The sequence below is a fragment of the Narcine bancroftii genome, chromosome 7 (genome assembly GCF_036971445.1).
Source record: "Narcine bancroftii isolate sNarBan1 chromosome 7, sNarBan1.hap1, whole genome shotgun sequence".
NCBI lineage: Eukaryota > Metazoa > Chordata > Chondrichthyes > Torpediniformes > Narcinidae > Narcine > Narcine bancroftii.
Window position 1 is genome coordinate 4,698,202 of NC_091475.1, and position 16,622 is coordinate 4,714,823.

The window sequence follows — 16,622 nt, forward strand, 5'->3', positions numbered from 1 at the left end:
CCATGTCGGCCCTTCAAGTCCGTACCGGTTCACTTGAACAACTCCGCTAGCTCCTCCGCAAACTCTTGAGGAAATAGAGGCTTTCTTCATGATGCCATTGGTGTGTTGGTTCCAGGAGGAAGATTAAAAACTTGGCTGAATGGTGTACCAACAGCAACCTCGCACTTAATGCCATCAAAACCCGGGAGCTGATTGTTGACTTCAGCAAGGGAAAACCAGAGATGCACGATCCAGTGATCGTTGGGGGAAAATCAGAGGTGGAGAGGGTGAGCAAATTTAAGTTCTATCTCAGAGAATCTTTCCTGGACCCAACACACACATGGCAAAGTGAAAAATGCACATCAGCGCCTCTGCTCTCCCTTCACCAGACTCCTCAACAACAAACTCAATCAGGGACTCATTTAAGGACTCTTACTTTTGCACTTTATTGATGCTTTTGTCTCTATGGCACAGTTTGTTTACAGTTCGTTATTAATTTGCATATGTACGTTGAGTACAGTTCTTTGCACGTAGGAAAAAGAATCTCAGGGTTGTTTGTGTTGCCGTGTATGTACCCTGACAATAACTCTGAAAGACAATGGAGAAAGTTGAAAAGACTCCAATCTCAAATTCTTAATCCTTTCTGGTTATGGACAATCAGAAGACTAAATTGTGTAAATATGTAACAGAAGACAGGAACAAACTACATCCTTACGGTTCAGGTTAGTTTATCTTACCTGTAGGGAAAATTACTAAAATCCATTCCATTCTTCTGTTGAAGAAAGGATTCTGTTTTTTTAAATTTAAAAATTAGACATTCAATTGCTCAATATCAGAAAATACACAAAAAACACACGAGTCGATAACCATGCCTCCATTGTATTATAATGAACTGTATGTTGTACATGTTGAATGTAATGTTTTACTCATCACCACTTTACTTCAACGCTTTTACCCCCTCCATAAATCTTCGTCCGCGAAGCCAAGCCAAAGAAAGAAGAAAAAGAAGATACAATTATCAAGGCCACTATTCAAACTGTCAAATGTAAAACTGCTGCTCTACATTTTGCAAAAATCCTGCTACTGGAGAATTTCCAAATGCTTGCAAGGTCCGAATTGGAGAACTTTATTGCCAATAATAAAGTTCTAGTAAAAATGGATAAACTGGAAAATCCCATTAAAGTTTTCTGAATTCCTTCACCTGGTTTGCAACAATTAGCTGCAGTTCCCATTGACCGTCCAATATGGCTACATATTCCATTTATTTGTCTTTTAATTTATTTTTTATTTAAACAACAGCACGCTGCTTGGCAAAGGTGACAAAAATATATTTGTCAACATGGGAGGGCTTAAGAAACAGGTCAAGAGTGAGTGAACTAAAAATATGGTGTGTACATTGAAAGAGCAAATCACACATCTGACATAGAAAATAATGTCGAGATAAGTTTTGCACAGAAAAGGGCCTGACGAGGATGATGTCATTCACAAAATAAAGTTTGTGATATCCACTGGATAAGATTCTGCAAATGATGCTAAGCTTTCATTCCATACAACCACAAGCCATACAGAATGGAACAATAATATTCAGCATTCTCCCACGAGGATGACTTTCCTCATCACCCGACAATTACTCAACTGATGAGCAATTCAGGGTTCTGAAAGGCATGTGGGGGGAGGGGACGTAAAGGAAGCAATATCTGCTACTATAATGACTACAAAAGCAGCTCTAACTCCTTCAGAGATATTCAAAATGCTATAAGTAGACTGCACAAGGTGCGCTAGTTGTTTTTCTTTTGGATTGAGGCACTAAAGAAGTGCCAATTTTATATACTACATGCACCAAACTCAAAAGGGCAATTATTCCAGAGGCAAAATGGAAGAGACAGTTTTCATTTTTGTAAATACCATAATTTATTGTGAATAAAGTCTATAATTAGTTTAAAAAAATCATATTTTAACAATGCATATTCAGATCTTTTAAAAAAAAATCCATATACAACGGCATACAACTTTGGAGTTTAAACAAACATTAAATGCAAATTGTGTAAATATACTGACAACTGTTCTTCCTATATTTAGCAGTGTTTGATCATCAGGTTCACTTTTCATTGACGATTAGAAATGCACAGCTCAATGCTGACTTGGAATTACACAAGAGAACTCTGCTTATTTGTAATTGCCACAAAAGTAACTTTACTTCTCTTTGGCTTGGGTTCGCGGGCGAAGACCTATGGAGGGGTAATGTCCACGTCAGCTGCAGGCCCAGGACAGACATCTACAATCAAGATAAAAACAACATGGCATCCAGTAGTGCTCATTACATTAAAAAATTGGTACCAGATGAGCCATCATTTAAAGTGGACTGCTGCATCTGTTCAGGGTCCCTTATTCTTACCATCAGTTACTGATGATGTTTGTGAATACCTCTGTCAGTTGGTCTGCATAGTCCTTCATGCTGGATGTGGACACATTGCTCTGTTTGTCTGCACATGTTGCACAACAATGTGAGGAGTCCAGAGTTTGTCTTGGCCACTAATTTTACCACCCAAGTAGAGCTCATTGGCTTTCTTATTGAGTGCAGTCAAGCTGCACCTTTGAGCCTTGATTGTATACTTGCGATAGATGTAATAAAATTAATGAGACATTTCTGCTGAGATAATAAATACTATTGTTAAGTACACTCACTATTCTATTGCATCAACCTACGTTCAGTCTTTATCAATGTAATGCACAGCATCTGTATATGTGAGCTGCTTTTACAGCCTGTCCGCATGCCCAGGCCTAAGACAACATTAGTATAGCACTTGCACTGAGTGCATGTCTTGGCACTAACCAAAACTGCTTGCTTTGTGGGCATATACTAGTAGACAAAATATGACAGGAGATCAGAAAAATAGGTTATATCTAAAAATTGTCCATGATGGGAACATTTCAGGGTTATTTTCATGATCAGCAAACAAAAATCCATAAAATACACCCAAAAGCATTTAGGAAGCAAAATCTTTGCTGTTCAGTCTAATGCACTGGTTTCTAAACCTTTTTCTTTCCACTCACATCCCACTTTAAGCAAACCCTATACCATAGATGCTCTGTGATTAGTAAGGGATTGCTTAAGGTGGGATATGAGTGGGAAGGGAAGGTTGAGAATCACTGCTGTTGAGAATCAATTGTTACTGAAATATTTTGTTGAGAAAAATTGTCATTGGCCCATTTCCTTTGGAGTTATGAAACCATGCACATAACGAGTTAATGAGGTACGATTAAAACAGTGGTTTTCGAACTTTTTCTTTCCACCCACATCCCACCTTAAGCAATCCCTTACTAATCATAGAGCACTTATGGCATAGGGAATACTTAAAGTGGTATGTGAGTGGAAAAAAAAGGGTTGAGAACCACTGGTCTAATAGGTAAACAGAGGGGAGAGATTCAATAGGAACCTGAGGGATAACTTTTTAAAACTCTGAGGTGGATGAGTGTATGGAACGGGCTGCTGTAGGAGATGGTTTAGGCAGGTACCTTTGCAATGTTTGAAAAATAAATTGAACTGATACATGAATAGAATGAGTTTGGAGGGATAGGGGCCAAATGCAGGCAGGTAGGACTCGTGTGGGTGAGACATTATGGTTGACATGGACAAGTTGTGCCGAAGGGCCTGTTTCCATACTCTGTGACTCATGAGACCAGTGTCCTACAATGCAGCATGGGGAATAGCTTAAGTAAATCCTCTAGTACCATATATCTAAGCAATCTTCACAGCTGAATCAGTGCTGCCTGAGAATTTGCTCAATAAAACTGTTTTTGTCAGAACTATAAATTAACATTTGATTTTTAACACTGATTCCAAATTTGTCACTTCAACAGATTTTGAATCATAGGTATTATTTAATCTACTTTTAATGCAAAGTACATAGGCATGTGAATCTTAAAAATCCTTGAACATTATTTTTAAAATTGTAGTATTTATGATAAATTTTGTGGGTGACCAATGTCAGCATTTTGCTGCATAAAAATAGTTTGAAAGGAATGTAACATTTTGTAATCGTATCTGACGTCAACGATTTTAGTGAAGAGGATGTACGTTTTTAGCCCTTCTTCCAGGAACTGGAATTATTCATTACTCAACAAGCACAAGGACAATTCCAATGAAATTTTTTTTTGTGTGGATTCATCTCTGTTTTAAGAGGATATAAAATTTTTGGGTCAATACTGCCTTCTATTTGCTGTTACATCTTTGGTTTTGCCACATTGCAATTCTGTAGTTCAATGTTTCAGATCTGTCAATGCCGAATATACTACACAAAGATGTCCAATTCTAACGGCTTGTTGATATACTCTCTACATACTGATGAGGTTTACGACAGTTGCCAAATTTAACACGGTCTTGCACTGTAGACTCGAGTTTCTACAGTGTGGTCAGACTCTCAGCTTCATTTCATATACATTGAATATTAAATATGCAGATGTTTTTGGTCTACATGTGGATCTTGATCTATTTATACAATGCAGCAAAAACAATTCACTGGGTCAAAAGACACCTTTACATTGGACCCTTGAACTAGAAATTAAAAACTGAACAACAGATTAATTAGTGTGTATGTTAGTTCACTTCATGCATTTAAACAAGATCTCTTTTATAATTGAACACAGAAGGTTTTTTGGCAGCTGCTAAACCTTTTTTGTAAGACATCTTCAATGTTTTTTTTTGTTTTCAAGTTGCAATGCTCTCCAATCAAAATAATGAGATCAGAACTCCGGTGGGAGAAAATCTTTTAAAAAAAAGTTTAGCATCCTTGTTGAAGAGTGTACACTTTTTTAGATGCCTCTCAAAATTCTCAGTTTCCTGATTTATTGATATTTTGGATATTCCACCTGAAACATGAAGTCTGTTTTTCTTTCCACAGATGCAGCCTAGTCTGCTGAGTGATTCCAGCATTTTCTCTGTTTCAGATTTTCAGGGTTTAGAGTTTGTTATCACCTTTTTATAGTTGAATGGTGTTTTCTTTTTGCCTTTCTTCTCAAGAGAAAATGTGGTGACATTTATCAATTGGTTAACTTAGTGGAGAATGTCTATTTGTATTCTCTAAAATAATCACAAATTAAAATTGTAATTTAGTAAGTCTTAACATCTTTTATTTGTTCTTGCTTACTTTGATATATTCTCTGACTTCTACCTTTTAATACCTTTTCATCTGGAAGAGGCTTTAAAAATTGTTTCAGGGCCAATCGCTGCCTTTTAATCTACTAAACTACCATATTAGACAGTTCCAATGGAATAATAAGGTAGCATTGGAAAAACTGACATGGGACTATGGGCTGGGAGGACTGAGACTACCAGATTTCAAAAAATATTACTAGATTTCTCACAGCCTTCTTCACTGAAGACAACCCCCCCTACTGCCCCCAATCTTGGGTTCAAATGGGAATGTACTCAATGGAGATGGGGGAAGCAAAGGATTTTATTTATAAATGGAGTGTCAAATCACTAAAGAAAAAGATGGATAACCCCATTCTAATACATGATTAGAACATGGCAAGAAATGAATTAATATATAGGAAAAAATAGAGATATCAATAAAAACACAATTGTGTAAAAATGTGTTATTGCCTGTGAACACAGACAATAGACTATTAAATTTGTGGTCTGACAAAGATACAAGATATATTAAGGACTGTTACACGGAAGGAACTCTTATGTCCTTTGAACAAATAAAGGAATGGCCAATCGGATTTTTTTTTAACTCCAGCTTAGATCTTTCTTAAGAGAAAGATGGGACAAACGTTGACCCCACCTGAAATTAGTGAAACTGAATGAAAGGTTTGGATGGGGAATACACCCAAATTTATAACAAAAACGAACTATGCTCTCCAAAGCAAAAGTGCAAAACCAGGGTTGCAGAAACATGGGAGCCGAACTTGGGTGTGATTTCAGAAAGAAGCTGATCAGATTGGATCAATTGGATTGGTTCAGAATAATTTTTTTTGCACCAATTATATCTTGCCCCACAAAAGTTACACAGATCAAAAGGTGAAATTTCAGTGATGTAGGATTGAGACAGGAACTTTTCTACATGCCATGTGGTCATGCATGAAAATGAGGCCATTTTGGCAAAGAAAATCGCAGAAAAATTAACCAGGATAACAGGTGTGGCCACGGGCAACCCAGAGCTATTTCTATTAGGTAATTTCATGGAAATAAGTGACAAATTGACCAAATCTCATTTATAAAAAATAGCACTGATGGTAGCAAAAAAAAATGTATTGTGATCACTTTGAAGTCCAACTCCTCTCTACTTATAGAACGATGGACTGTGGAAATGAACAGCTGTAAACCTATGGAAGAAAAAAAAATCACGCGTAACTTAAAGAATAAATATGTCCTCTCTACAAGCAACACAAGACAACTTCGAATTTTGTGTTCTCTCTCAAAGATCTTTTGGCTTCAGTTTACCAAACAAACTGAATTTTGTTTATGATCTTTGCTTCAGTTGAGATCAAGGTTTTGTGAGTCTTGTGTGTTTTGTGCCTGTTTTTTTTGTGGGCTGGTTGAAAATGTAACTTAGACTTTAATTCCATATGTTATATTTAGGCTGGGGAATTTATTAGTTTTACACTGTTATAGAAATTTGCGTAGTGGGCATTGTTATAAAAGGGGGAATTAAAGTTTGAAGGTGAATTTTTGTTAATAAAGTAATTGTTCATCTTTAAAAAAAAAAGACACTTTTGTTAAGGTCTGGTAGCCATACCTGTACCACACAGGTGCCCAGATCCAGTAATAAAAAGGAACAAAAAAAGTACGAAGTAACTATAGTTTACAAAGAACGTAGTTTCCCCAGCTGTACTCTCGATACTTAAAATATATGGAAGCTCTGATGGTGAATGGATCTGTAGGTATGTTTTTGTTTGTTGTGTTTTGAGAAAAAGTTTAATATATTGGGGAAAAAAAAATTCAAAGAAATTGTTTCATGGCAGGGATGTTTTAGGTACTTCTGAATAATCCTGATCCACCCCTTGCAACAACTGAACTTCTGTTGAAAATTAACTCTTTTGTAACTATAAGCTTCAAAACGAATGGTGTTATTTAAACAGAAATATTGATTGCATTGTACTTCCCCAGTACCCTTGCAGCCACTCCTCTTAATTCACTAGGTTCTTGCACTAGGTTCATTCTGAAGCATGCTTATACACAGTTAGATTCCAACATCTGATCACCATTGGGAGGTTGCCAGGAAAGCTTAAACAGCATTTTCAGGACTTCCTCATTCCCTTATTAATCCCAAATTTGTTTGTACTTGTGTTGAAAAATGCTGGCAGCTTAGTGTTGAAGTGTCATAACTTTTCATTTTCCAAGAATATTCCATTTTTTTTAATATCAGGAAATGAGATTAATCACTTTTTAAAATATCCTGTAATTTAAACTTTGATATTACAATTTAAATTTGCTTCATTTGGTATGAAACTCTATTCAAGTCTGTTTGTGTGATTTCTGCTTTGTATAAGGTAATCAAAATTTCATGTTCTGTACTTCAGTGATAGCTAATATTTGTATTTAATATTATTGTCATTTGTATTTCACTAAAAATGTTTGGGCATTCAATACCCGTTGTATAGAGTGTTACCTCCCAGTCTCTTGGAACTGCTCCACTTGTTTATTTAGAATTTGGTTCATTTTGCAGACAATATTTTAAAATCACAGAACAAGCTTTTGTATGATCTGCAAATTCTCGAGTGTTGGGTGGAATGTAGAATTGTTTTGGAGTTGGATTGAAATATTTGATATTCTGATGTGTTGCCTTCTTTCCCCCCCCCCCAGGAGAAATCTTACTAAGCTGTCACTCATCTTTAGCCACATGCTTGCAGAAATCAAAGCAATATTCCCTGTTGGCCATTTTCAAGGCGATAACTTTCGAATTACCAAAGCAGATGCTGCTGAGTTTTGGAAGCGTGCTTTTGATGACAAGTAAGTATGACCTTGAAGTCTTTTCTAAAAAATAGTAGTTTAAGTAATCGCGAAGCATGGATTTTGTGACAGAGCCCCATTCAAAAGTGTCCTTGTGAAGAGATTAGAATTTAGAAAATAAAATGCCTCATGTTTTAAAAGAGTGCACCAATGTCCCACGCATAATTGTGCAGATCTGAAAAAAAGTTGTGGCATGTATTTAGTGCTTCTTTTTATGTGGCTACCCGAGCAATAAGTGTCTGCTGTTACATCTGTCGATCTCTCCAGTTCGTCTAAATTATCTTTGGTTTGACCTTTTGCAGTTACTTTTCAGTTTACATTTGGTTTCTTCATTACTGCACCAGTTGATGTACAAATGAATTCAAATAAAATGTGATTTGATTCCCATCTAATGCAAATTTATGATAAACCCAATTATTAATTTTGCTACAGGAGATAATGATCTTGAGTCAAATTCTGCTGAAATTAATACATTTGTCTCTAAGCACACTGAAGAAATATTTCTCGCAATTTTTCCAAATTTGTGCAATCAGGACAGAGTATGATGCTTTATAAACATGCTATAGAAATGTAAAGATATTATTGAAGTTGGGTTAATTAGTACCTGCAAAAAAAATTTTTGTGCCTCTGTTTTGATTGTCCTGTAATTTTTGTTTTGGTACATTTAGAAATGAATGTTGCATGACTGTTAGTTAATCCTAAATGAATATGTCATGAAAATATATTTATTGTATAGCGATATGGATGTTGGAAATAACCTGTTAGTCTGTTCGCAGCAGAACCTCCTGTACTTGGTATTTTGAGACAAATAAATGTACCGGGTAAATTAAAACTAAGGCCCTCAAAACCAAAGGAGTCGAAACGTATTTAACTATATTCAAAATTCATTAAGGATTCATCTAGCATGACGGCAGTTGTTAAGACATTAATTTTGGTAATTCAGCATTGCAGGTTTGCAACCACTGGGGCAGTGCTGTTCATGCAAATATGGTGATTGATTCCCTAACGAGCCAATTTACTCAGACACGTTGGCTTGTAAGTTTAAAATGAATAGAAATGTGAAGGGAAAATTATTTCTCATTTTTGAATAATCTCTTTGTTCCTCATTAATTAACTTGCCTTCTAGAAGCCACTGGTCAATATTTTATTATGGCTGAGCTGTATGTTTGCTTGCTTTATGAAAACATCATTGACCATTCCAAGGGTATTTTTGGAAGGATCACTTCACATAAAATGAAAATTGTTACTTTGGTATTGAATTATTTCTCATCTGTATCAAGATAAAATTATCATCTTTGTTTTGTGTGCTCTCCAGGTAAGTCGACCCATACTTAAGAATAGCAAATTGTACAATAATAAAACAAAAATGCTTCAGAGAAAAAGTTCCAGTTATAATGCTACAAGACCATTTATTATTTTGCTAATGAGATGTCTATTCAGAAATCTAACAACAGGAATGAAACTGTCTTTGAATATGGTGGTACATGTTTCGAACCTGTGTGTCTCCAAATGAAACGGTGACAGAGGACAGTGGAATGGGACTTTTAACGTGTTTTCCAGGCGCAGCAGGAAGTGTTGACAGGGAAGGCTGATTTGTGTTCACAAGTCTGCAATTTGTTGTGATCATGGATAAAGAGAGTAGTTCCTGTCCCGAGCTGTGGTGTGTATCAAGTCAGAGTACTTTCAATAGTCCCTCAATCAAAACAATTAGTTAGAGACATTGGAGACATCCAGAACTTATTTAGGATTTTGAGAATGCAAGACAGTTGGTGTATTTTTAACCAATTTTCCCCTGCAACCGTGTCTGCCTGTCCCGCATCGGACTGGTCAGCCACCAACGAGCCTGCAGCTGACGTGGACATTACCCCTCCATAAATCTTCGTCCGCGAAGCCAAGCCAAAGAAGAAAGAAAAAGATTGTGTTTTTAAAGAAGTTTTTAATACAGTGATACAGCATTAGCACAAGCCCTTCTGGCTCACAACCCTGTGCCATCCAAATACACTTATATGACCAATTAACCCACTAATCCTGTATGTCTGGAACATGCAAACTCTTTACACACCGCAGCAGATTCGAACCCGAGTCGCTGGCACTGTAACCGTGCTAGGACACTTGTTTTACACTTAAAAAAATAAAAGTTCCCTATCATCCCTTCTGTACCATTAATACAGAGGCCGTGAAGTGGATGATCAACTACTTTGTTTTGTTAATATAGTGAGAGATATGATTATATCAACACCGTACCACAAAATGCTCCATCTTCTTCCTGTACTCCGTCTCATCATTGTTAGAGATACAGCCTACAATGGTGCAGTCATCTGCAAACTTGTAGATGGAGTTAGAGCAGTATTTGGCCTCACAACCTTGAGCTGACAAGAAGTGTAGTAAGGAGCTGAACAGACTGCCTCTTGTGACCCCATTGTTGAGAATTTTCATGGAAGAGGCGTCGCGATGGTGTGCATAACGCAACCGCTCTGATCCTCATTCGTCAGAAATGCACAGCAGTGTCTACACTTCTTAAAGAGGCTCTTGACGGTAAGGCTAATTGCTTCCATTTTGACAACATTTCACAGAAGCACAATTGAGGATGTCCTGTCTGGGTGCATCATTTACATGATAGCGGCAAAGCATAGGACAGGAACAACCGATCCCAATGCAGAATATCATCAAAACGGCTGCGAAGCTCACTGGGGTCTCCCTTTCCTCTATTGATGACATTCACTGGAAGTGTTGGTTAAATAGGGCTCAAAGAATTGTTGATTTCCCTTTCCATCCATCACATAGTATCTTTGACCTACTACCATCAGGAAGGAGGTATAGGAACATCAAAATCTGGACCACCAAGCTAGGAAATACCTTATTCTCACAGGCTGTGAGACTGAGTAGTATCCTGTAACCAAGTAAATTATTTCAAAGTATATCTTGTATATTCTGCATAACTTCACTTTGTAGCCCATGATGGTATGAATGCCTTGCCATGGTCGAAAGGCATATGTGAGCTCCATCTGAGATTCTATCTTGGTCTGGCATTGTTGTTAATTAGTGCTAGGTTATCCTTTTCAAGTCTTGTGGTCGGTCAAAATTGTTTGATAGGGCAGGATTTCAATCAGTTGGAAAAAGCTAGGGTTTCTTTGGTGTTAATGTACAAAAATATAATCATATCCATTCCTCCATCATTGCTTTGGAAAAAATCTTAAAAGATTCAAGTTTGGTGCACAGAGCATTGGATTGTTTAACTAAATTTAACCTACCCTACTACACAGTCGCCTCAAAACTATAGGGAAGTGATTGATAAGAGGATGCAAATTCCCAGATTTTGATCAACATTTTCTTTTTTGACCTATTTGTGGTGGAAAGACCAGTTGATTTTTTTTTTGGCAAAACAGAGGACCAATACCATATTTTCTGTTGCAATATTTATCTTGATTTGGCCAAGTAGAACGTGGAAAACAAAGTAAAACTCAAATCTTGCTTTTGAGCAACATTTATTGCCTTGGGGGAGTTCCAGGTTTCTATTCATCATACTTGTGAATATACTGGCTAGGATTTTGGACGTTGGAAAGAAAGATTGTGGTCAATTGGGGTTGAAAAGGTTTTCATTGCTGTGGTTTTATTGCACGCATGATTTATTGAACTTGGATATGAAGTGTTTAAAACTACTCAATTCTTTAGTAGCTGGAAGAAATAGAAGTTGGCTGATGAGATTATGTTTGTATTTGATGCAATTCAATGAACAGCATTTTTGTATGTAAAGGTAAAGTTGGGTCTTTGGTGAATTTTAATCTTTTGAAATTCAATCCAGTTGAAATTCATTTGTACTCTCAGACAGGATGGTTTATGAATTAGAAACCACTGTTTTTTTTCCTTTTTTTAAGGGAAGAAAAAGTATTTTTTCCAAAGGCATTTGTGATCTAAGTTTATGGTCTTTCTGTAAACCTCTCCCAGGTTATACCTGACACACTAGATTGGTCAAAACTGGAATCTTTATGTAATTCTAGTTTCTATGCCAAAAGCAAACGTGAATATTGCTTTTAATATACTTGGCGCAACAAACAAGCTTATGACGTCAAATGATCTTTTATTGTCTTCAAATTGAGGTTGGCGATCAGTCCTAAAATATTTCACCAGGGCTTGGCATCATATTTGGTTTTGAGTTTCCATGAAGCTTGTTTAGCCACATTGAACACAGCCATTTTAAATGTTACATGTGGGGAAGAATTTTTTTTCAGTCTGGAACGAGCAAGCTTCTAATGTGTATTCTGGTTAGTGGATGATCAGAAAAAAAGTTCATTTTAAACCAACCATCACCCTCCTTCTGCCATGCATCACTGCAGCAGCATTGCCATTTCCCTGGTGACCATAAATGGCACATGAGAAATGTATAAAACAGTGGAGAAGTTTAAATCTGTGGCTTGATTGAAGTGAAATGCTATTTCTGCCCTATTAGTTATGGCAATGCAATATCTTTAATGTTAAGTATTATTTCTTAGAAATTTACTGTTGTGACCACTGATGTGTAAAATGGTTTATATCCTGTCATTCACTTTACAAATCTAGTCTCATTACATAGTAAAGGTGTAATTTGGCAAGTGCAACAGTAACGTGTGTCTTGGGTAAACTTGTACCTCTCACTTTGTTCGTTTTAGATTGGTCACAGTGTTTGAGCTACCGAAAGAAATAGACACACTCACCGAGAGCAGTTCAGATTATACAAATGTTTATTACAAATTCAAAAGCTGATTTCACACTACAATATGCAAGCCCTTCCCAACTATACTTATCAGCGCTTGGACTGGTCCCAACTGCCGAAGCGAAGCAAGTAACTTCTGGAGTCCAGCCAACGTCCCGGTCAGGGGAGGTAGAGAAGCTGCTACCGGCACCCTGACAACCTACTACAAGTGTGCAGTCGTTGCCTCGCTTCGGCAGTTGGGACCAGTCCAAGCGTTGATAAGTATAGTTGGGAAGGGCTTGCATATTGTAGTGTGAAATCAGCTTTTGAATTTGTAATAAACATTTGTATAATCTGAACTGCTCTCGGTGTGTGTGTCTATTTCTTTCGGTAGCTCAAACACTGTGACCAATCTAAAACGAACAAAATGAGAGGTATAAGTTTACCCAAGACAACGTGATGAACAATTGTATGTGGAGGGCAAGTAGATTATCTGATCGTATTTGATTGCACCCACACTGCTAGTTCTAAATAACATGCAAATGATCTCTTGAGAAATGTTGAACTAAGATTCTATCTGCCACTGTAGATGAGCAATTTAGAGAAAGCAAGGAGTTCCCATGCTGCCCAAGTGAACATTCTTCTTGTCAAAACCAGCAAAACTGAGTACTTTGTCATAGTCCACTTTGAGAATTGTACAGATTTTTAGAGGCAAGAATAGAAAGTTGTGTGCATGGCTAGAATGTGTGCAGTATTAACATCTTAACATCAGCAAATAAAAAGCAAGAACTAGTGCAATGGCAAAGAGATGGAATTTAATATGTAAATCACTTGTGAGTTTTGAATGGGATTTTAAATATTTGAAAGAAATGGATGAACAGAGACGCCTAGGGTCTAAGTGTATAATTACTTGAAAAATTGATAAAACCATAAAATTGACAGCATTTACTACCTTTTTAATCATGGGGACTATGTAGTTTATACAAAAAAAAAGTAATTGATAATTTTACATGAAACAGGATCAGGAAATTGAGGACAATTTCAGATACTATTTTTATAGAACAAGTTTAAAATCAATGGAATCGTACAATTTGAAAAATGTTATATGGATCCTGCATGAAAACAGCTTGGCCTTCACTAAATACATCTGAAGATCTCCGTAAAGAAATAGCAAAGATCGTGTGGATGGAAGATGCATAGATTCCTGCAATGTTCAGGAAGCCTTTAATGTAGACATTTTACTATTAGACAGGAGGCTGTCAGAAGGTTTTGATCAATTTGAAAGATGCTGCTGTTCATTATAGCTATCTAACTTAATGTGTATTGCAGTGGCCTTGAGGCTACAAGTTGAGAGTCAGAAATGGGCAATAGTTAGACGAGTGTTTGTTGCACAGAAGAGAGTTTGATTATTGAGAGGGGCTCAGATGAAGAAAAAACATTAAATTGTAATGTATGCAAAAAAGATAGTTGTCTTAACATAATGATAAGACAATTAAAAATTATAATGTTTTCACGTAAAATGAAAATGTTAAATCACTGGACAACAAAATGCTTACTATGGGAAGTACTAAGAAATACTTGAGGTTGCATTCTTTGTTGGTCTGCAAGGAAGAAGTTATGATGTATTTGTTTAATGCCTTAGTAATCTTAGAGTTGGGAAGATGAGGTGGAAAGCTAATGACACTAAAGATTGCAATTTTTGTGCTGTAGTAGTATCTAAAGTTATAGCATTTTGTTGTCAAGTATAATGAAAGACGTCAATCTTGTATATTTCTTCTGATGTGGTATTTCAGCATGTTACCAAGCGGTTTCCTGTTTGTCAGGCATTAGGATAGTATCTGATAGATAATTAATATTGAAGATAATATGGTGCATGCCATTTTTTAGGCTTGCCTGGTGTACAAGTATTCTTGGAAATGTAAAATGGAATATTTATGTTTTTGAGTTTTCAAAAAGCAATACAATTACCAATTTTTATTTGGCTAAATATATTTTTAATTACATTCTTTACATTTACCTGGTCACCTCCTCTCCATGGTGTATTCCAACCTCACCTCCTCAGAACACTCTGCCCTCAACTCTCTCTGCAACAATCCCAACCTCGCCATTAAAACCGCAGACGAGGGGGATGCAATTGTGGTCTGGCGGACTGACCTCTATCTTGCCGAGGCCAGTCGACAGCTCTCAGACACTCCTTCTATCGACCTCTCCTACCACACATCAAGTCACTGCACCTAAAACCATCTCCAATCTCATCACCTTTGGTCACCTCCCCTCCACGGCTACCAACCACGTCTCTCCCACCACCGTACTGCCTGTTTCTCTCCTCCCCAAGATACACAAACTCAACCATCCAAGTAGATGCTTGCTCTTGCCCCACTGAACTAGTTTAATCTTACCACGACTCGATCCTTTCTCCCGTGGTTCAATCCCTTCCCACCTACATCAGCAACACTTCACATTCCCCTATACAGAAGGTCTGAAAGCACTTCGCTTCTTCCTAGACGAAAGTCCTGACCAGTCACCCTCGACCACCACCCTCCTCCGCCTGGCAGAACTTATCTTCACTTTAAATAACTTTTCCTTCAACTCATCCCCTTTCTCCAAATCAAAGGAGTAGCCATTGGTACCCGCATGGGACCCAGTTATGCTGCCTGTTTGTAGGCTTTGTGGAGGAATCCATGCTGCAAGCCTACACAGTCATGGACCTTCCTCCGATACATTGACGACTACATCAGGCCTGCCTCATGTATCCCCGATAAGCTTGTCAACTTCAGCCACTTTGCATCCAAATTCTACCCCAGTCTCAAACTCACCTGGTCCATCTCCAATAAAACTCTCCCATTCCTGGATCTATCTGTCTCCAACTCAGGAGATGAACTTTCCACCAACATATACCAAAAAAAACCCTTCAACTCCCACAATTACCTGGACTACACTTCCTCACACCCCACCCCCCCCCCCCCCCCCTGCAAGGATTCCATCCCTTCTCTCAATTTCTCTGTCTCTGCTGCATCTGTCCCCAAGATGAGGTCTTCCAATCCAGAGCTTCTGAAATGTCTGCCTTCTTCCACAAAAATAACTTCCCCTCCACCACCGTCAACTCAGCCCTCACCCACATCTCCTCCATTTCCCACTCATCTTTCTGGCTCTCTCTGCCCCTAGACATAACAAAAATAGAATCTTTCATCCTCACCTCCCACCCAACCAGCCTCTGCATCCAACACATCGTCCACCAGAATTTCTGGCACTTACTACAGGATCTCACCACTTTTTCCACTCCTCCCCTTGGCCTTCTGCAGGGGGCGTGCCATCCACGATTCCTTCGTGCACTCATCCCTCCGCGATTCCTTCATGCACTCATCCCTCCCCACCTTTCCCTGTGCCCGTAAGAGGTGCAACACTTGCACCCACACCTCTTACCTCACTACAGTCCGCAGCCCCAAACAGGCCTTTCACGTGAAGCGACACTTCATTTGTACATCCAAAGGACTTATTTACTGCATCCGGTTCACCCTTTGTGGCATTCTCTACATCAGAGAGACTGGTTGCAGACTGGGAGAACGCTTCACTCAGCACCTCCTCTCCATTCACAACCACAGCGACCTCTCAGCGACCAACCATTTGAATTCCAGGTCACACTGGTGTGCTCACGTCTGTCTATGGCGTTATGTACTATCCCACCCTGACCACCCGCACGTTGAAGGAACAACACTTTATTTTCTGTCTGGGGTCTCTCCAGCCACATGGCATGAACCTGCAGTAAATAACTCGAGTTGCTGAGACTGAGTCACTGATTGACAAGCTTTTATTCACAATGGACGGGGACCTCATCCTTTGCTGTGACCTGGGCTTTCTGAGGAAGGGTCAAGTTATTAGAAGCTTTATACAAGGTTAAGAGGGAGGGGCCACAAATACAGTCACAGAACGGTGTGGAACCAGGTAATCAGGAATTCACCACACTGCTTGCCTTTTCTTTCCCCTCCCCCTTTCCTGTCTTACCAGTTCTTTCACCCA

At 38.1% G+C, this 16,622-nt stretch overlaps 1 protein-coding gene across 2 annotated transcripts in view; it reads left to right on the forward strand.

Moving 5' to 3' along the window:
- Positions 1-16,622, forward strand: part of cblb (Cbl proto-oncogene B, E3 ubiquitin protein ligase) — a 126,390-nt gene that overhangs the window by 54,498 nt on the left and 55,270 nt on the right. For both annotated transcript variants that reach the window (XM_069888593.1, XM_069888594.1), the window contains exon 2: positions 7,790-7,936. In XM_069888593.1, the coding sequence (XP_069744694.1) occupies positions 7,790-7,936 (147 nt within the window). The remainder of the gene's footprint in view (positions 1-7,789; positions 7,937-16,622) is intronic.